The sequence below is a fragment of the Mesoplodon bidens genome (genome assembly GCF_964165515.1).
Source record: "Mesoplodon bidens genome assembly, chromosome: 14".
Classification (NCBI taxonomy): domain Eukaryota; kingdom Metazoa; phylum Chordata; class Mammalia; order Artiodactyla; family Ziphiidae; genus Mesoplodon; species Mesoplodon bidens.
The window spans coordinates 13,568,207-13,590,027 of NC_138170.1; the positions used below are offsets into that span (position 1 = coordinate 13,568,207).

General features: G+C 42.9%; 1 protein-coding gene across 1 annotated transcript in view; it reads right to left on the reverse strand.

Moving 5' to 3' along the window:
* Positions 1-21,821, reverse strand: part of ACOXL (acyl-CoA oxidase like) — a gene marked incomplete at its 3' end in the record, with an annotated part of 353,946 nt that overhangs the window by 71,001 nt on the left and 261,124 nt on the right. The window contains 1 exon segment of the mRNA XM_081254598.1: positions 1,066-1,153. Within this exon segment, the coding sequence (XP_081110724.1) occupies positions 1,066-1,153 (88 nt within the window).

Genomic DNA, 21,821 nt, shown 5'->3' on the forward strand with positions numbered 1-21,821 from the left:
GAGCGAGGGTCCTGGGCACCCCCACAGCCATTAATAACGTGGCACTTTGCTCCTCCTGAGCTGCCTGGTGCCCAGCTCGGGGGCTGGACAGGAGGCAGGCAGTCCTGGATTGATGTCTTGACTCTTAGCAGAGCCCATCAAGGAATTCCAGCCCTGAGACAGCGCCCAGGGATGCGATAGGACCAGCAGCCTGGCCCAGGAGCTGAGGTGGTGACCAAAACTTAGTCCTGTCTTCTGGGAGCCAGCGGTGCCCCTGGTGTGATGGAAAACTCCACACAGCAAAAACGCAGAGAGCGCCTTCCCCTTATCACATTTTTCCCCCATGGAGAAGGGCATAGGGATGAATAAACAAATGACTCTTGAGGTTAAACAATAATTTCAAGAATAATTTGCCATATCTTCACGGATGTCACTCTGTTTTCAATGTTTCATCTTACTTTACGTGATTTTGGTGTTCTGAGGCCAAAATGAACATTCACACTTCCTCACCCTCAGCACGCTGATGCTTTGGACTGGATTGCTCTTTGCTTCGAGGGGGAGGGTGCTGTCTGGTGTGGTGTCCCCGGCCCCTACCCACTAGCAACCCCTGCTCAGATGCAACAACCAAAAATGTCTCTAACTGTCACCAAACATCCCCTGGAGGGCGCGATCCCCTCGGGTTGAGAACCCATAGCTTTAAAAGGTGGTACTAGTCCTTGCTAATTTGGGGGTTAGGTTTGAGTAGTTTCGGTACTTGAACTTCTTCAGGCAGTGATCCTATTAAAACACCCTCACTTTACCCACCCCCATCCCATCTGTTTATTTGGGAATGACAGTCAGTCACCATTGGGCAGAGGGCCACTGCTGAGGGGCCAACATTTAGCCGGCTGGCTCCTGGCGAGTTTAACATTAGGTTTTGTGGGTGTCATTTGGTCAGTGTTCCTAGCACGCTGGGCATTATTTGGGGACCCTGAATTCAACACAAGGGCTCAGACCAAAGTGGGGACTGTCCTTTCTCTGCAGAGTCAGAGTCCCAGATAACCTGGAAGTCACTCAATCCCAAATATTTGACAAGAGCCCACTGACCTCTGTGAATGTGTGCCAGAGACAGGCAGGGGATGTGGTGAAGACACGAGTTCCAGGCACTGAAAAAGTCCTCCTTCTCGGTTGTCACCTGCCAAACTGACAGAAGAAAAATAACCGCTGATGATATTCTGAGAGAATCGAACTTCCTAGCAAGGCAGATGGCAGATAATGCACATTTCAGTACAACCAGTAAGCGGGGGTATGTTGCACGCAAGACCTACTGTAGGCTGGCCTCTGTCACCCCTAAAAGCTATTCGTTAGATGGAGAGATGCCATAAACATACTGTGAGTCCAGTTTATGTGTTTCTATTAATTCCTCACACATACCAAGCATGGCCACCACCAGTTGCCAATTCTTGAGCCCTGACAGGCATCGGAGAAACAATTTGAAGGCGAGGGACACAGAACGTGAGAGGTTTTTAATCAGGTCACTCCATGCCTGGAGAACTCTAAATACCACAACGAACTACTTAAATCTAATCTGCAACAGAACCGACCCACCTTCCCTTCCCCCTCCCCCCACTGTACTCAGGTACTACCACATGTTTTCAAATTCTTTCTTTTCTTTTTTCTCTTCTTTTGTCTTCTTTTCTTTTTCTTTTTTCTTAAAATTCTGCTTAAAAGCTTTTGCTTGAAATTCATTTCCTGACAGTTCTGGAGGCTGGAAGTCCAATATCAGGGTGCCAGCACGGTCAGGTTCTGGTGAGACTCTTCCTGGCTTGCAGAAGGCCGCCTTTTTTCTATTTTCACATGGCAGAGTGAGAGTGGTCTCTTTCTCTTTTTATAAGGAAACTCATCCCATCATGAAGTTCCCACCCTCATGACCTAATCTAACCCTAATGACCCCTCAAAGGCCCCATCTCCAAATGCCATCACATTGGGAATGAGGGCTTCAACACATGAATCTGGGGGCGGGGACACAGTCGTTCAGTCCATAACAACATTCCTTTTGATTTTCATTATAGAAATGTATGTACAGGTTCTTAGAGGAATCCTGTAATTGAAAGACCATGGACTTTGGGGCATGAGAGATAAAAGTTGAAACTATAGCCCCATTACTATCCACCTTTGTGGTTAGGACAAATTATTTCACTTCTGAGCCATTGAAAATGTTTTTTTTTTTTAAGTTAGATATAACTGACAATAGCAATATGTTAGTTTCAGGTGTACAACATAATGATTCAATATTTGTGTATATTGCAAAATGGTCACCACCATTAAGTCTAGTTCACGTCCGTTCACCATAGTTACAAACATTGTTTTTTCTTCTGATGAAAGCACAGGGACTATAGTTAATAATATAACTGCTTGTATATTTGAAAGTTGCTAAGAGAGTAGATTTTTAAAATCCTCATCAAATTGTTTCTTGAATGCCTGTCACGTCTGCAGCATTGGCATTTGGTAGTGGCCATATTTGACATGTGTGGGGAATGAGCATCAAGATGGAAATTAGACTCACAGGACATTTATGTCATTTATTCATCTAATGAGTAGATTTTTCAGCTCTACTCTGTGTAAGATGGTCTTTCAGTGACTCTAGTGAAGGAAGTTGTTTGCTTTATTTTGTTTTTTAATCAGAGGGAAGTGAAGAAATATGACTGGAATAAAATAAGAATAAAGAAAATACACAGAAAAGAGAAAAAGGTGCCGAATCACAAACCTGGCAGTTACAGTCATTCCGGGAAGGCAGATTCTTACCTGACCAGAGCAGAGTGTGAAATCTGGCACTCTGCCTTTTTTTGTTTCTTCTTGCCTTTGTTTTCCCCCATGGAGAAGGGCAATGACACTGCAGTTAGCACTGAGTCTACACTTGGAGGCTGAACCAGAGTTTGATCTTCTGGTCTGCTCTCCTTGACCACTTGATCGTGGGATGGAATGTGCCCCTACACCTCTCAAAGGCCTCCCTGCCTAGGGTGGGGGACAGCACCCTCCCCCTCGAAGCAAACGGAACGGCTTGGTATTTAAACTTTCAGCAATTCTCTCTGCTCAAAGAAATAACACTCAAGTAGAAAGCTAGACTCTCTGTATCTGCTTCCCATTTGCTTCCAACTCATACCCCGAGTCCTCTGGTTGGAAGGTCACCTGCCTTCCCCAGCTCCCCAGTTCTTCCAGGGCCTGGAGGATGGACTCCTTTGTAAAAATCCTCCTGTAACAGAGAGCTTTGTGCTCCAGTGGAAAAACTGGCAGCACAGAAAGCCTCTACCCATGTATAATTTAGCATGATTACCTGGGGCGGCAGGCACAGCTCAGAGGACCATGTCACATGCGCCTCAGGGTCCCCACCTAAAACTGGGGCATCTCATGACAGTGGAAGGAGAGGATAATGTCTGTCTTGCTCCCTGCATTGGTGTCACCATTACAACTGAAAAGACACAGTGGAGATAGGCGATTCTCAAAGGAACAGCCCACAGAACATCTCTGGCAGAGGCGAGGACAACAGCTGGCCAAACACACTCACGGTCCTGACACTCTCCCATCACACTGCAGAGGAGAATGCCAGGAAATCCATGCTGAAGCCCAGTGGACAGGCTCTCCTAAACATGCATCAGCTGCTCTCCACTGCTGCATGGGAAGGAGAGAGGGAGGATCAACTATAATGTGGATGTGTCCAGGTAAAATTGCGGACACTTTGAGATTTTTTTAAGTCCACGTGTAAAGTAAGTTTTCGCGGGACTGATCAAGAGAAAAGCAGGCACAGAAAACTGGCCGGACCACATGGAACCCTGCTTGAAGAAGGGACATCACTTGGGAAAAGCTTACAGAGGGACTTTTGCAAAACTGGCTGTGGCTTAACCCCTCCGACAGGATGAGGCAGAACTAAAAAGCAAGTTCAAGTTAAGGGGAAAGAGGCCCCTTAAAGGCCTGCCAACCAGCTCCTGGGTGCTTTTCCTTACATGTCAACATCACTGTGCTGCTGCAGGACCCACACGAGAAGGCTCAGTGTAACCTCATCCTTGCTGGCAAGTGGCCCCTGGCACTGGCCACTTCCCAGATAGAAAGCCTGGTACGACTCACCCCCCACTGGACAGCACCCAGGACTTGGAATGTGTCGATAGGAAGGCAACTTTACGAGGGCAGATGCCCAGGAAAGCAACCAACTGAGAAGCCTCTGGTCCCTTGAGTTAGTTGATTGGCAGGAAGTAATAGGCTGAAGCCAACTGAGGGCTGCACAGTGGTCCACATGCCTAGGCAGGGTGGCCTTTGAGAGGTGTGTGGGGCACACTCCATCCCATGATCAACTGGTCAAAGCGAGCAGACCAGAAGATCAAACTCTGGTTCAGCCTCCAAGTGTAGACTCAGTGCTAACTACAGAGTGTCACTGTCCGCAACTGTAACCCCACTGACAATTGCCTTTGCAATGCACAGAAAGTTTAAATTTACTTATTGCACAAAAGCATTGTAAAACAACAGAAATCAAATATCTAGCCCTCCAACGTTACAAAATCTTAACAAGAGGTTTTAGGAGAAAGGATTTTAAAAATGACATGGTTGTGTTTACTCCAAGTGGTAGAGCTGCTCCTGAAAACTTGTGTGTAAGTTAGCCTTATGCAAAACAAACCCTTCTTAAAATGCACCAGGTAACAGACACTGTTTTAAGCCCCTTATTTGCATTTGCTCATCTAGCTTTCAGAAGCCCTGCAGGTAAGCATTATTGATATCTTTTATTATCTGCATTTTGCAGGTGGAAAACTGTGACACAGAAAGGTTGAGGAACTTGCCCAAGGCTGCAGAGCTGGGTTTGGACTGGGTACCCAGCTTTCTGAGCCCACGTTCCTAATCACAGGGTACACTGCCTCCCAATGGACTCATGGAGAGTTAGTTCCCTGGCCAACACCTGTCCTTCCCAAATACACAGTTTATAAAGACGTATTGTCACACCTGGTCAGGTTTGGTGTGAACCACACCCCACACTTAAAGCCTCTAAGGGAAATAAATGCTTGTTTCCTAATTAGTCATCATACAGCTAAGACAGAGCTGAACTCATAAAGAAACCCCTGCTGCCTCATCTTTGGTGGATGCCCGTATCCATTCCCCCTTTTTCTTTCCTAGAAACACCCCCAATAGCTTTGGGTAGCAATATACCCAGTTAAAAACACTTAACTCCCTACAGAGGATCTACAAACAAGCCTCAGCTAACGTCATATTTAATAGTCAAAGACTGAGTGCTTTCCCCCTAAGATCAGGAAGAAGATGAGGCTGTCCATTATCTCCACTTCTATTCAACATTGTACTGGGGGCCCTGGCCACAGCAATAAAGCAAGAAAAAGAAATTAAAGGCCTAGAATTTGGAAATGAGTAAGTAAGACAGTCTTCATACAAAAAGATGTGATGTTTTATGTAGAAAATCCTAAGGAATATATAATAAAGCTACCAGGACTAATAAGCCAATTAAGCAAAATCATGAGATACAGGACTCTGATATACAAAAGTCAATTGTGTTTCTGTATTCTAGAAATGAACAATGGGAACTTGAAATTTCAATGCTGTTGCAGTAACATCAAACATATGACATATTTACGGACACCTTTTACAAAGTACTTGCAATATCTGTACATGAAAACTGAAAAAAATGTTGCAGAAGGAAATTTAAAAGGAGCACCTAAATAAAGGGAGAGATATACGGTGCTTGGGGGTCAGAGAACTCCATATTGCTAAGACATCATTTCTTTTCACCTTGATCTACAGATTCAACAAAATGCCAGTCAAAATCCCAGCAGATATTTTTGTAGAAATTGAGAAGCTGATTGTAAAACATATGGAAATACAGAGGACTTAGAATAGTTAAAACAATTTTGAGAAAAAAAAAAAAGGTGGACGATTCACTAACAGATTTCAACACTTACTATAATGCGACAGTAAACACAACAGTATGGTATTGGGATAAGAATGAAATGTAGATGAACGGAAGAAGGTAGAGAGTCTAGAAATAGAGCCACACATGCATGTTCAACTGATTTTCAGCAAAGTCACCAAGGTAATTGAATGAGGAAAAAATAGTCTTTTCACCAAATGGTGCTAGAACAACTGAATAAGCCACATGCAAAAACAAACAAACAAATGAACCTCACCCTTACTTCACACCATATACAAAAGTTAACTCCAAGTGGATCATGAACCTAAATGTAAGAGATAAATCTACAAAACTTCTGGAAGAAACTATGTGAGAAAATTGTAGTGATGTTGGGTTAGCCGAAGATTTCGTGATACATGAGACAAAAAGGTTGAATTTCACCAAAATTAAAAATCTGCTCTTTCTGACACTGTTAAGAAAATGAAAACATGGGTAATGGATTAAGAGAAAATATTTGTGAATCACATATATAATAAAGGGCTTCCATACGGAATTTATAAAGACAACTTACAATTCAATAGTAAGAAAACAAAATCCAGTTAAACAAACAGGCGAGAAATTTGAACAGACACTTCACCAAACAATACAAACGAATGGCAAATAAACACATGAAAAAGATTTGAGAAATGCAAATCAAGACCACAATGAAATACCACTCTACACCCACTAGAATGGCTAAAATGAGTAAGACAGGCAATGTTAAATACTGAGGATGCAGGGCAACTAAAAGTTATTGCTGTTGGGAATGCAAGTGGTTCAGCCACTTTGGAAGGCAGTTTGGCAGTTTCTTATAGAGTTAAACATATACCTACTATGAACCCAGCCATTCCACTCCTAGATATTTACAAAAGATAAATAAAAACACATGTCCACACAAAGACTTGCACGAGAATGTTCATAGAAGCTTTGTTCATACTAGCAAAACTGGAATCAATCCACATATCCACTAACTGGTTAACGGATAAACAAACTGTAGTGCATCTGTACCAAGGAACAGTACCCCACATTAAAAAGGAACACCCAACGACTTGGATGGATCTCAAAAGCATTTTGTTAAGTGACAGAAGCCAGATATAAGAGACTATGCACTATGCTATTCCACTTATATTATAAAAAAGGCAAACCTACAGCAAAAGAAAAATCAATGTTTTCCAGGAGTCAGAGTCAGGGGAAGGGATGAGACGAAAAGGGGCACAAAGAAATGTTTTTGGGGTGATGGAAATGTTCTATTGTGGTGGTGATTATAGGGCCATACGCATTCGTCAAAGCTCATTGATAAAACATTGAAATTGGTGAATTTTAATATATAAAAATCATATATATTATTTTACAATATATATAATATATTTATAATTATATTTATATATACATAAAGTAAAAAGCTGACGTTTTTTAAATGCTCACCTCCCCAGACTCCTTTGCAACCAGGGTTAGACACAGGACCCCCACGGCCAATGAAAGTAGGCAGAGGTTTACTGGGTGGTGCTTCTGTGAAAACTGTTTTCCTGATACAAGAGAGCCTGAGATGGCATGTACCTTCTTCTCTTTGTCCTTTTTCTAGTTTCCTGCTTGGAACTCAGCCATCTTGTGGGTGTAAGAACAGTTAAAAGCCACACTAAGGAGTTGTATTAGTGTCCTAGAGGTGCCGTGACAAATCACCACCATCTTGATGACTTAAAACAACAGACACTTATTCTCTGACAGTTCGAGAGGCTGGAAGTCCAAAATCTAGGTGTGGGCAGGGCCATGCTCCCCGCAAAGGCTCTAGGGGAGAAGCCTTCCTTGCCTCTCCTAGCTTCTGGTGGTTGCCAGCAACCTTTGCATTCCTTGGCTTGTGGACAAATGACTTGAATATCTAATATCTGCCTCCATCTTCACAAACCATTCTCCTCTGTGTGTGTCTCTAGGTCTCTCCTTTTCCTGTCAGGACACCAGTCATATTGGAGTAAGGCCTACCCTACTTCACTACGACCTCATTTTAACTTGGTTACGTCTGCAAAGACCCTATTTCCAAATAAGGTCCCTTTTATAGATACTGGGGGTTAGGACTGAACATATCTTTTGGAGTGGGGGGTGTACACAATTCAACTCACAACAGGAGGGCAGAGGGGGAAGATAGCAAGAGCAAGGGCCCAGCTTTAGCCGTGGACTCACAGCGCCTGCCTTCTGCATCCTTTGGGCTTCCGTCTTTTTTTTTTTTTTTAATTAGTTCATGTCTTTTATTAACCAATCCTAGCCAGCCATGTGGAGATCTTTCTTGTCCTTTCAGATGTTTGAGGTCTCCTGCTAGTGTTCAGTAGGTGTTCTGTGAGAACTGTTCCATTTGCAGATGTATTTTTGATGTATTTGTGGGTGGAGGTGAGTTTCACATCTGTCTACTCCGCCATCTTGATTGGAGCCCCTAGGCTCCTGTTTTGGCAGCATTTAAAGCATTCCTCCCTTGGTACTCAGCCCCAAATCCATTTGCTATGTCCTTTGAATTTGTTTTCAGTGCTCACTCTTAAATCTACCCTCTTCCTTTTAATCTTACTGTGGATAGAGGGTGGAATCAGGTGGAAAAAAGAGTCCAGTCCTGACCAATAACCATACACATTCGCCGAGCTTGGATATCAGATTCTACGACACACTTCAGGTACCAAGTGTCTTTAAAGTATGCCCATCCAATACGGAGAACAATACAATATGCAGTTACTTAAACAACTTATACGAAGTAAAGTAGGTCAAACAATAAATTTTTCCTCACTTTCCACTTTTCTCCCTCAGGACAGCTGCTCCCACTGTCCTCAGCAGCCCACCCCCTAGACTTGTGAGCCCTTGTCCAGGAGGGAGTAAAGCCTGTACCTGCCCAGCAGATGATCACCTCATAAAGTAATGGAAATGGTGCACCCCAAATCATCCAGGCCACAGAGTCTTTTTCTTCTCCTTCTTTGTTCTCTTCTTTTCCTTCTCTGTAGTAGGTAGAGCCTGTGGCCTGGCTTCGCCAGACCTACCCTGCCTCCAGCACATGCTCACCTGGCCTCGCCTCTGTTTTGCTGTAGATCCCTCTGTAGCCCGTGTGCTTCCCACTCAGCCCTGGCTGGGGAGGCTGGGGTCTCCCTGGGTCCGGTCTGCATCTCTGTCTGAGGGCGCCCTTGGTGTGGCCAGAGCACGAGGCTTCCACTGCCATCCCCACGAGGCCAGTCCTCACCTACTCAGCCCACACATCCACTTTCCTGCCTCTCCTCCTGTTTGACTTTCTGTCTTGTCTTTGTGTGTGTAGGGGGTGTGGGTGTGTGGTCCATATATATATTTCTGCCTTCCAGTATTTTTTAATGTCTATCTTTTTTCATCTTTCTGTATTTCTCTCCCGAAATGACTCCTTTCTCTTTTTTGGTAACCTTACTTCACCACTTTTCCCTTGTCTATATTTTTAACGTTTCTGGAGTTTTCTGCCTTTCTGTATTTTTTCTATTTTTCTGGGTTTTTGTTTTTCTATTTTTTCCTCTCCTATCATATTTCTATGTCTGCATTTCTGTCTTTTTTCCTGTGTCCTTTGAGCTGTCTTTTCTCCTGTCCCCTCTGTCCCTCTTTCTTTCTGTGTTTGTCCCCCATGTTATTTCCCCCTTTTCTCTTCAGGTTTGTTTCCAGATTAAGCCTGGTTCCCTCTGGGTGGCTGTGAGCAGAGGACCCCCTTCCCGCCACCTGCAGCCTCTCTCCCTGGACTCTGCCCTCTCCCCAGTTCTGCCGCCCTCTTCCTGCACCAATGGGAAGGTGCTGGTTTGTCTCCCACTAGCTTCTCAAAGAAAGCAGGCTGGTTGGGTCCACCAGCTGTCAGCTCACTGGTGGCTTCCTGAACTGGGAATATGGGGTTCTTGATACCTTTACCCTGAGCTTTGAACCTGAGCTACAGTTCCAGGAAAGCCAGTTAAATAAATCTCAGTCCACATCCTACTATATAGGCAAAGTATATATATATATATGTGTGTGTGTGTGTGTGTGTATATATATATATATATGAGAAAGGACACAGGAGGGCACCCTTATGTCCACTGTTCCAGCTTGTTTCCTAAGAGGAGAAGTAAATGTTCTCAAGATGCCCCAGAGAGGGCTGTGTCCTCCTGGCTTTGGGGACCTGAGGGGAGGGGCCAGCCGTGAGGTTCATGCTCGTCTCAGAGCCTGGGGCAGAGTTTGAACCCAGGGCCCTTGGGTCTAGCACCCCACTCCACCCTGAGACCCCTGCTGGGCCCCAGCTCTGCACTAGGCTCACTGCCCCAGAATCCCCCCTTCCCTCAGAAGGTGGCAGGTGGCAGCGTTGCAGGGCTGAGGGGCTGGGAGAGCCCTTGTGTGGGGAGATGAGTCACCTGGGTGCAAGGCTGGGATTCCCACAGAAACACACCGTGAGAACGATGGCTGCTATGATTGCATGAAGGTGCCCAGCATTGGGGACCCCCCCCCCAACACACCCACATGCTCCGCAGCGCTGGCCGTGGATGGTGAAGACATTCTGGTTTCAGGGTGAGTCCCAGGCAAGTCCAGTAACTGTCCCTAGATCTGGAACACAGATGTATCTGGTCTGCCAGGGCGTGCCTTGTCCCCAGCTGCCAACAAAGCTGTGTGAGCGCAGACCTGGCCCCCTTCTCTCGGCCCTCGCTGTTCACACAGAGGGCTCCCCCACAGACAGCCTGGGCCACAGCAGCAGAGAAAGCATCCTCCCCTACGGTGCTGGGAGCAGGTTCTCCATAAGTGTGTATTCAAAGGCTCCCCCCCACCCTGAACTGTCCAATCTCAGAGCACTCCCTCCGCTGCTTCAGAGATGTGCACGTCCTCTTCTCTCCACCTCCCCCACCGACAGCTCCCCCTCCCCCAGGTTCCCCACTCTGGTCTCCCTCCTGCCAAGTGGGCACATCCATCCATCAGAGCCCTTGCCACGCTGTTCTGACCAGGGCAGGACTGCGACCTGCCTGGCACCCAGCCCAGTGGTCAGGGCCAATGAGCACATGAAGGACCCTCCCTCACAGATGCTGGGAGTCGAGGTAGATTCCAGGGGAAGGGGTGGAATGCAATTGGATTCAGAGGGCATAGAAATAGCGAGAGGAAATTCAGTAGAGAGGAGTATACACAGCAAGGTGTGTGGGGCTCCAGGTCAGCCTTCTCACTGCACAGCAGCTATAGCATCTGCAGGTTTTGGGGGCATTGCCAGGGTCTCTGCAGACTCTTCTCTCTTCTCTCACCTGCACTGTCCTCCAAGCTCTGGTCTGGGGCCTGGCAATATGAACAGACCCCAAAGACAGAGCCCTTTCCTAGCGAAGACCTGACTATTTTTGTCAGGCACATAAAAGATCCAGGAGTGGGGACAGGCAGGGGGGACACACATGTTTGATCTGACCTGTTTCTGAATCTTTTCGCCACTAAAGCTTGACTAAAATTGTCAAAACATGAAATCAATAAGGTCTTGGCAAAAGGCTCCTATAATTGAATACATTACTTCCCAATTTCTCCTCCTTTTCCCTTTTCATGTCAAATGAAGAGTCTGCTTTTTATTACTTAGCCTTTCCGAAGAGAAAACAATTGTTGGATGATACAACCTCTTTGGTCATGTAAGCGTACAGTTGAATACATGCTTCTGAAATCGATCTTGATCATTTTCAACAACAGATACGTAAACCAACAAATGTTGGATGCCATCTTCCCTTCTTAGCAGTGTCCTCATTTTACAAGTTCCTTCTAATGTTCCGGTGGATGGAGGGATAGAGGTAGGGGTGGGGGTGGGAATCAGGAAACCATAAATAGATTTAACAGGCACCAAAGCGTGCATTTGGAGTACTGTTAGCTAGAAAGATCTTGTTTCAATAACACGATCTTCGCGTTTAGCTGAAGGCTACGTTATGGAGCCTGATTGCCCTCAGTGACTGCTTAAAGCTGATATAAGGCAGAATAATGTACATTTAATATGTGAAAGAAATTAGCCCTCAGGATCTTTGTTTCCTGAATCTCTGCAGCAGCTCAGCTGGTGCTTGGCACACAAGACAGCTGGAGGAGGCCTTCTTGGGGCGGTGAGGGAAAGGCAAGGGGTACAGCACGCAGAAAACTCACCCCATGGGGGTCTAGAGTGAACTCAGGGGACAACAGATTGAGAGGGAGAGCACAGAACCCACTGCAATTTGGACTCCGTAGGGCTCTGCGCTTCCATGTCCACGAATGGCATCCTATCTTCCCCAGCCACAAACGGGAGCCCCAGGGGCATTCTTGACTCCACCTTCAGCCATGACCATGGCTGAAGTGATGGGCCATGACCCCCATCACTTGCAGGGAAGGTGGAAGGTTCTCAACCCCGCACTCAGGGTGCACAGGGCTCCCCGCGGTGAGGACCCGCCGTCACCGCCATAGTCACCCTCTGGCCAGCCTCTCCAGCCTGGGAACTGGGATGCCGATGTCTCGATGCCCAGCCTGAGCCTGACAGTCACTCGCTCACATCACATGCCTCACCTCCAAGGTCCTGCTCCCCTTGCCGGGGGATGGTGTGAAAGGGCGTGCTCTGCCGGTCACCATGCAGGACTCAGCCCAAGGACGCTCCTTCTGAGAGACACCCGACACAGAAAATGCGGCGGCCCTCTCTCTGCTCCAGACCCCTCTCACTGCACATCCCCCATGACCCTAACTTCCACCTGTCCCTCCAGCTGAGAGTCTGTGTCTTAGTCATCTTTGAAGCCCCAGAACTCACATGGTGCAGGGGGTGCTAGTCACCGAGCAGCAGCATCTGTCATACAAGGAACTATTCAGTAAAAATTCAAACGTTTACAGGTCTTCTTTTTTTTTTTCTCTTAATTGTTTATTTAAATCTATATATCTGAAGCTCCGATGAAGCACTTTTATTTCACTGTCACTCAGAGGCTTCTATTTTTGGCTAACCTTTTGGAATTCTGAAACAGCACCCCTCTCATTATGTTGAGATGACCACTGTGTGAGCCTCTGTGTGCTTAGCAGGGAGAGGGCTTTGAGACACTTGTGAGTAAGAGGTGAATTAACACTAGGGGTTAAAACACAACAAAACAGCCTATTCGGAAAGCCCGAGCTGTTGGCGAGCAGGAAAGGAAGAGCAGCAGGTTGCCGAGAGCTGCCACATGGAATTCTAGGGTCAACAGGTGGAGGTCTGTCCCACCGCCAGGCTGCTAAGCTGATGAGGGGATGGGCTGGACTTAACACTGGCTGACTTGGGAGGCCAGGCTGGGAGGTGTTAAGCCCTTTATAGGGACATATGTGATTCCCTCCTTTGCATTATGCTGTGTCCTAATGTCATACACCTGTGAGCTTGGTCACACATTCCTCATGGAGGCCCCTGCACCCTGGCAGCTTTGCTGTTTCCCTTTTCTTAGTCCTGCTATCAGGGTGTTAGCTGTAGGCAAAGTGCTGGGCCCTAGGCTGTCTCTCATCACAGCAAGAACTTGACAAATGTCCTGATCCCAGCTGACCATAATGGTCTGCCCACTGGCCTCGAGGAAGGGCAGAATAAATAGAATAATAGGCTCATTGCTGTTCACCCAAATTCTACCGTTTCCAGTAGCATCAAGCCCCAGGATGCGTCAACCCCCTAATCACAGAGAACTTGAAGAAACTGTCGTTAAAGCCCATAGTGAACATCATACTTGACAGTGAAAGGTTGAAAGCTTTTCCTCTAAGGTCAGGAATAAGATAAGGATGCCCACGCTCGCCATCCTTATTCAACATAGTACTGGAAGTCCTAGCCAGAACAATTAGGCAAGAAAGAAATAAAGGCATCCAAATTGGAAAAGAAGAAGTAAAATAGTTTCTATTTGCAGATGATATGATCTTATATATAGAATATCCTAAAGAGTCCCTCCAGAAACATTACAACTAATAAATGAATTCAGTAAAGTTGTAGGATACAAAGTCAAAATACAGAAATCAGTTGCATTTTTCTACACTAACAGTGCAATATCTGAAAAAGAAATAAAAACAATCTCATTTAGAGTTGCATCAAAAACCAATAAATTAACCAAGGAAGTGAAAGATCTGTACACTGAAAACTATAAGATGAAAGAAATTGAAGAAGACAAAAATAAATGAAATATACCATGTTCATGGATCAGAAAAATTAATATTGTTAAAATGTCCATACTACCCAAAGCAATCTATAGATTCAAAGCAAACCCTATCAAAAATGTTTTTTTCCCCAGAAATAGAAAAAAAAAGTCCTAAAATTCATATGGGACCACAAAAGACCTCAAATAACCACAACAACACTGAGAAAAAACAAAACTGGAGATATCACACTTTGAGATTTCAAACTATATTACAAAGCTACAGTAATCAAAGCAGTGTGGTGCTGGCATAAAAAAAGGACACACAGAGGAATGGAATAGAATCAAGAGCCCAGAAATAAAGCTATGCATGTATGGTCAACTAATATTTGACAAGAGAGCCATGAATACACAATGGGGAAAGGATAGTCTCTTCAATAAAATATGTTGAAGAGTGAAATTAGACCCCTATCTTACACCACTTACAAAAATTAACTAGAAATGGATTATAGACTTAAATATTAAGACCTGAAACCATAAAACTCCTAGAAGAAAACAATGTCTTGACAACAATTTTTTGGGATTTGACACCAAAAGCACAAGCAACAAAAGCAAAAATAAACAAGTGGGACTACATCAAACTAAAAAGCTTCTACACAACAAAAGAAACGAATCAACAAAATGAAAAGGCAACTTGCAGAATGTGCGAAAACATCTGCAAACCATCTATGTGATAAGAGGTTAATACCCAAAATATATAAGAAACTCATACAACTCAATTGTTTAAAAAAACCCAAAAAACAAATAATCCAATTTTTAAAATGTGCAGTTGACCTGAATAGACATTTTTCCAAAGAAGACATACAAATGGCCAAAAGGTACTTGAAAAGATGCTCAACATCACTAATCATCAGGGAAATACAAATCAAAACCACAGTGAGGTATCACCTTATACCTGTTAGAATGGCTATAATCAGAAAGACAAGAGATAAAAAATGTTGGCGAGGATGTGGAGAAAAGGGAATCCTTGTGCACTGTTGGTGGGAATGTAAATTGGTACAGCCCCTATGGAAAATAGTATGGAGGGTCCTAAAAAAATTAAAAATGGAACTACCATATGATCCAGAAATCCCACTTCTGGGCATTTATCTGAAGGAAATGAAATCACTATCTTGAAGAGATATCTGCACTCCTATGTTCATTGCAGCATTACTTACACAAACCAAGATATGGAAGCAAACTAAGTGTTCGGATATATACATATGTATATACACACACACATACATATACAATGGAATATTATTCAGCATAAGAAAGAAGGAAATCCTGCCATTTGCAACCACACAGATAGACCCTGAGGTCATTATGATAGGTATAATAAGTCAGACATAGAAAAACAAACTGTACAATCTCATTTATATGTGGAATCTAAAAAAGCTGAAGTCATAGAAACAGTGTAGAATGGTGGCTGTCAGGGGCTGGGGGCAGGAGAAATGGACACATGTTGGTCAAAGGGTACAAATTTCCAGTTACAATAGTATTAAGTTCTGCGGATCTAATGTATAGCATGGTGACTATAGCTAACACTATTATACTACATACTTGTAAGTTGCTAGACAGTAGATCCTAAATGTCTCACTCTCCACCAAAAATGTAATTATGTGAGATGATGGGAGTGTTAACTAACACTATTGTGGTAATCAGTGTACCATATATGAATCATCACATTGTACACCTTAAAATTACACAATGTTCTATGTCAATTACATCCAACAAAGCTGAAAAAAAAGGAGAGACACCCCAAAAAAGAAACTGTTGTTTAGTATTCAGTCACTTATACCAAGTCAAACTCACCAGTAATTAGGGTGCCATAAATAAGAAAAATGTCATTTCTATGGTATGCTCTTCAACCGTGAGCCCAGAGTTTGGTACATGTCCCCATAGATCTGCCTCTCTCTGAAACTAAGCTGTCTTGTCCCCTTGTCCTGTCTGGGTGACTTGCCCAACGGTCCATGCCTGGGCCTTCCTTCCACCTTGGTCAGGGCCCTGCTTCCTGGGGTCCAGCCTCTGGGATGTAAGATCTCTGACAGAAGGTTCAGAATCTCTAGGGTATGTCTGCCTGGCTTCGGGGCAGCCCTCAATAGCTCACCTCTTGCCAGACTCCTGTGACCCTGGTCACTGGCCCAGACCTCCCCCGTCATCTGTCACCATGCTCTCTGGATTCCATGCTGCTGGCTGGCCTGGGCACCCACAACTGTGTTTTGGTGTGACACTGAAAACTGTCTAACACAGAACTGACACTTGGTGAATGCTGTTGCCATTAGCCATTTCTTCTTTTCCCCAATTAGTGTATCAAGATTCAGCAGCTGAATCTTGGAAACTTCTAAGTTTCCAATTTCATATACAAAAAAATGATAAGTGCCTATAATGCAAACAACCTAAATGCTGTGAGGCACCACTTAAGTTATATCTTTAAATTTTTTAATTGAGGAATAAGAGGCATATAGTCAGACGCATAAATCTTAAGTTGACAGCTTGATGATTTTTTACATGTGTATGTAACCATGTAACCACCCAGGCCAAGGTATAGAAATTTCCCAGACCCTGTTCTGTACTCCCTCTCTGTCAGTACCAGTCGCCCACTCTCTGATCCCCAGATAACCATCTGCTAATTTCACCCCTCCTTGAATGAATGTCATATAAATGGAATTATACATTATTAATTTTTTCTGCCAGGCTTCTTTCACTACACATAACATCTGCAAAATTCGCTTATTTGGTTGCAGGTAACAGTACTTTATCCCTTTTTATTGCTGGATACAATTCCTATGTATGAAAATACCACAACTGGTTTATCCAGACTCACGTTGATGAACATTCGGGTCATTTCCAGTTTTTGACTATTATTGATACAGCTGTTATGAACATTCTTGTATAAGTCTTTTTGTGAGCAGGGTTTCATTTTTCTTGGGTAAATACCTAGGGAGGAAAGTGCTGGTCGTAGGGTGGGTATATAATTAACTTTATAAGGAACTGCCAAACTGTTTTCCAAAATGGGTATTACTATTTTACACTACCAGCAGCAATTATGAAAGTTCCCCTTGTATCATATTGTCACCATGATTGAATTTCATCAATCGTTTTAGTTTAACACACTGCAGTGGGTGTGTCGTATTTCATTGTGGTTTTAATTTCAATTTCCCTGATGACTAATAAGATTGAGCAAAGTTTAATGTGCTCATTACCATTCTTTTTTTTTTTTCTTTTTTTCTTTATGGCTGTGCTGGGTCTTTGTCTCCATGCGAGGGCCCTCCCCAGCTGCAGCAAGCAGGGGCCACTCTTTTTTTTTTTTGCAGTACGCGGGCCTCTCACTGCTGTGGCCTCTCCTGTTGCGGAGCACAGGCTCTGGACGCGCAGGCTCAGCGGCCATGGCTCACGGGCCTAGCCGCTCCGCGGCATGTGGGATCTTCCCGGACCGGGGCACGAACCCGTGTCCCCCTCATCGGCAGGCGGACTCTCAACCACTGCGCCACCAGGGAAGCCCGCGGGGGCCACTCTTAATCGCGGTGCGCGGGCCCCTCACTATCGCGGCCTCTCCCGCTGCGGAGCACAGGCTCCAGACGCGCAGGCTCAGCAACTGTGCCTCAGGGGCCCAGCCGCTCCGTGGCATGTGGGATCCTCCGAAACCAGGGCCCGAACCCGTGTCCCCAGCATTGGCAGGCAGACTCTCAACCACTACGCCAGGGAAGCTCCCATTACCATTCTTTTATCTTCTTTTGTGAAGTGTCTTTCAAGTCTCTTGTGTAATTTTTCTTAGATTATGTCTTTTTGTTACTAAGTTAGAGGAGGTCTTTATGTATTCTGGATAAAAGTCTTTTGTCAGATACATGTGTTGCAAATAATTTCTCCAAGGTCATGGCTTGTCTTTTTGCTTTCTTACTGGTGTCTTTTGGAGAACAATTTTGTTTTTAATTTTTAAAAAAATCCAATCAATCAATATTTAATTGAATGGTTAGTGCTTTTAATCTTTTTTCTAAGAAATCTTAGTTTACCCCAATGCCAAAGAGATATCCTATGTTTTCTTCTAAAAGTTTTATCGTTTTCAGTTTCACTTTAAGTCTATGGTCAATTTCAAATTAATTGTTGTGTATTATGTGAGGAATAGGTCAAGGTTCATTTTTTACCATTCGGATATTTAGCTGTTTGTTGCACAATTTGCTGAAAAAATTTCTCTCTTCATCATTTAATTTCCTTTGTACCTTTGTAAAAAATCAAATGAACATATATTTGTGGGTCGATTTCTGGACTTTATAGTGTTCTACTGATCTATTTGTTTATCTTTATGCCAATCCCATACTGTCTGGATTATCAGAGCATTAGCATTAACTCTAAAATCAGGTAGTACAAGGCCTGCACATTTCTTCAACTTTTTTCATAGTTGTTTTGGCTATTTTAGGCTATTTGTATTTCTACATGAATTGTCAAATCAGCTTGTGAGTTTCTACAAAAAGTCCTGCTGCAATTTTGACTGAGATGGTGTTGACTCTAAAGACCAATTTAAAAAAAATTTTTTTTTTTTTAAAATAGGGGCTTCCCTGGTGGTGCAGTGGTTGAGAGTCCGCCTGCCAATGCAGGGGATACGGGTTCGTGCCCCGGTCTGGGAAGATCCCACATGCCGCGGAGTGGCTGGGCCCATGAGCCATGGCCACTGAGCCTGCGCGTCTGGAGCCTGTGCTCCGCAACGGGAGAGGACACAACAGTAAGAGGCCCGCGTACCACAAAAAATAAAAAAATAAAGACCAATTTAAGGAGAATGAACATCACAGCAATACTGAATCTCTCCATGCACAAACATGATATACTTTTCCACTTATTTAAGTTTTCTTTAATTACCTTCTGCAATGTCTTATAGTTTTCTATATATAAATCTTGCACCGTTTGAATTTTTATTGTAAAATATACTCCTAAGAACTTCATGTTTTTTAATGATATTGTAAATTTAATTTAATTTTACATTTTGTTTTCCAATTGTTTATCAATAGTGTATAAAAATAAAATTTAGGGCTTCCCTGGTGGCGCAGTGGTTGAGAGTCTGCCTGCCGATGCAGGGGACATGGGTTCGTGCCCCGGTCCGGGAAGATCCCACATGCTGCGGAGCAGCTGGGCCCGTGAGCCATGGCTGCTGAGCCTGCGTGTCCAGAGCCTGTGCTCCGCAACGGGAGAGGCCACAGCAGTGAGAGGCCTGTGTACCACAAAAAAAAAAAAAATTAAAAAAAATAAAATTTTTTTGGATACTGAGTTTGTATCCTGTAACTGTGTATTGATTTACTAGTTCTGGTAGAGTTTGGGGGTATTTTTGGTAAAGTCTTTCATATTTTTTATTTAAAAAACTATTTCATCTGCAAATTAAGACAGATTTATTTCTTCCTTTACAATATTTGTCATTTATTTCTTTTTCTTGCCTAGCTCTTGCACAGCTAGGACCTCCAGTGTAATGTCAAATAGAAGTGGTGATAGTGGACATTCTCACCTTGTTCTCCCTCTTAGTGAGGAAAGCGGGCAATATTTCTCCATTAGATATCTTAACTATAGGTTTACTGTAGATGTGCTGTTTCAAAATTGAGGAAATGAGTTTCTTTTTTTTTTTTTTTTTTTTTTTTCTTTTTGCGGTATGCGGGCCTCTCACTGTTGTGGCCTCTCCCGTTGCGGAGCACAGGCTCCGGATGCGCAGGCCCAGCGGCCATGGCTCACGGGCCCAGCCGCTCCGCGGCATATGGGATCCTCCCAGACCGGGGCACGAACCCGTATCCCCTGCATCGGCAGGCGGACTCTCAACCACTGCGCCACCAGGGAGGCCCAGGAAATGAGTTTCTATTTCTAGTTTGCTAAGACTTTTTATAACCATGAACTGATGTTGGAGTTTGTCAAATTTTTTTCTGCATTATATAATCACATAATTTTTCTCCTTTATTTTGTCAATGTTGTAGATTTCATTGATATTTGAATGTTAAATCAACACTGCATTCTTGGAGTAAACACCATTTGGTGACATATTTTTCTTTGTATATATATTGCTGGATGCAATCTTTAATATTTTATTATACATTTCTACCTATGTAATGAAAATATTTGTTTATAATGTTTTCTTTGCAATGTACTTATTAGTTCTCATATCAGTATTATATGGGTTTTTGAAAGAGTTTTGTGTAAGACTGGTATAATTTTGTCTTCAGATGTTTGATAGGATTCAACAGAAAAACCATCTGGACCTAGAGCTTTCTGTAGAATGTTTCCATTACAAATTAAATTCATTTAATAGCTATTTTTAGCTCCCCCGTTTGTTTGTTTGTTTGTTTTTTGCTTGCTCTTGAAAGTTGTGTTTTTCCAGGAATTTGTTCTAAGTTCTTGAATTTATGTGCATAAAGTTGTTCATAATATTCCCTATTGTATTTTAATCTCTGTCCTATATGCTATGATATTCCCTCTTTCATTCTTGATCTTGTTAGCTAGTCCTTTATCTCTTTTTCTCTTGATCAGTCTTGCTAGGGATCAATCAATTTTTAATCATTTCAAAGAACAGACTTTTAGGTTTGTTGATTTTCTCTAGAGTTTATTTTCTACTTTATCGATTTCTCTCTAATCTTTATCATTCCCTTTATGCTACTTACTTCGCTCTTCTTTTTCTAGCTCTTAAGGTGGAAACTTACATCATTTACTTAAACCTTTTTTTATTTTCTAAGATAAATACTTCAGTCTATAAATTTCCCTCTGAGGACTCTTTTCACTACACCCACCAAATCTAATATGTTTTGCTTTCATTATCGTTCAGTTTGAAATATTTTCTAACTCCCTTAGAGATTCCTTCTTGGATTCACAGAAATGAGTTGCTTAATATTTATTTGGGAAATTTTTCCAGATATCTTTTTGTTATTGATCTCTAACTTAATTCCATTATCAATAGGGAAAGTATTCTGTATTATTTTGATATTTTAAAATTTTTACTGAGATTTGTCTTATGAACAGCAACTGTAGTTCTGGGTGTAGTTTTCAATATATGTCTATAAATGCTAAATAGATAGAGTTGGATGATAGTGTTGTTCACATCTTTTAAGCCATATTGAATTCCTGTCTATTTGTTTCATCAATTATTGGATTTGTCTGTTTCTCCCTTTGGTTCTGTCAATTTCTGCTTCATGCTTTTTTTTTTTTTTTTTTTGGCCAGGCCACATGGCATGTGGGATCTTAGTTCTCCAACCAGGGATTGAACCCATGCTCCCTGCAGTGGGAGCATCGACGCTTAACCCCTGGAATGTCAGGGAAGTTCCCCTGCTTCATGTATTTTGAATGTCTGTTATGGTGCATACCTATTTCAGATTATTGCCTTCTTGATGAAGTGGTCTTTTAATCTTCATGAAATGACCCTCTTTATCCTTGGTAATACTCTTTGTCTTAAAGTTTGCTTTATCTGATATTAATTTAGGCTCTCATGTTTTAGTTGAAAGCTATATCTTTTTCTTGTCTGTATCTTTATCCTCAAAGCATAAAGGTGAGATTTTGCTTATTTTTAACCCCCATGACAATTTAATTGCCTTTTAATGGGAATGTTCAGTCCATTTACATTTAATATAGTTATTGATAATGTTGGGTATAAGTCTATTATACTACTATGGTATGTCTGTCTACTTAGGTCATTAGTTTTTGTTCCTTCTTCCATGCCTTCTTCCAGATTAACTGAGGATTTTTCTTTTTTGTCTCAGTTTGCCTTCTCTATTAAAATATATATTCTTTACTATGACAGTCTGCCTTTAATTAATAACAATCCATGTATAACATAAGAACCTTATAATAGTATAATTCCAAGTACTTTACATCCCATCTTTTGTGCT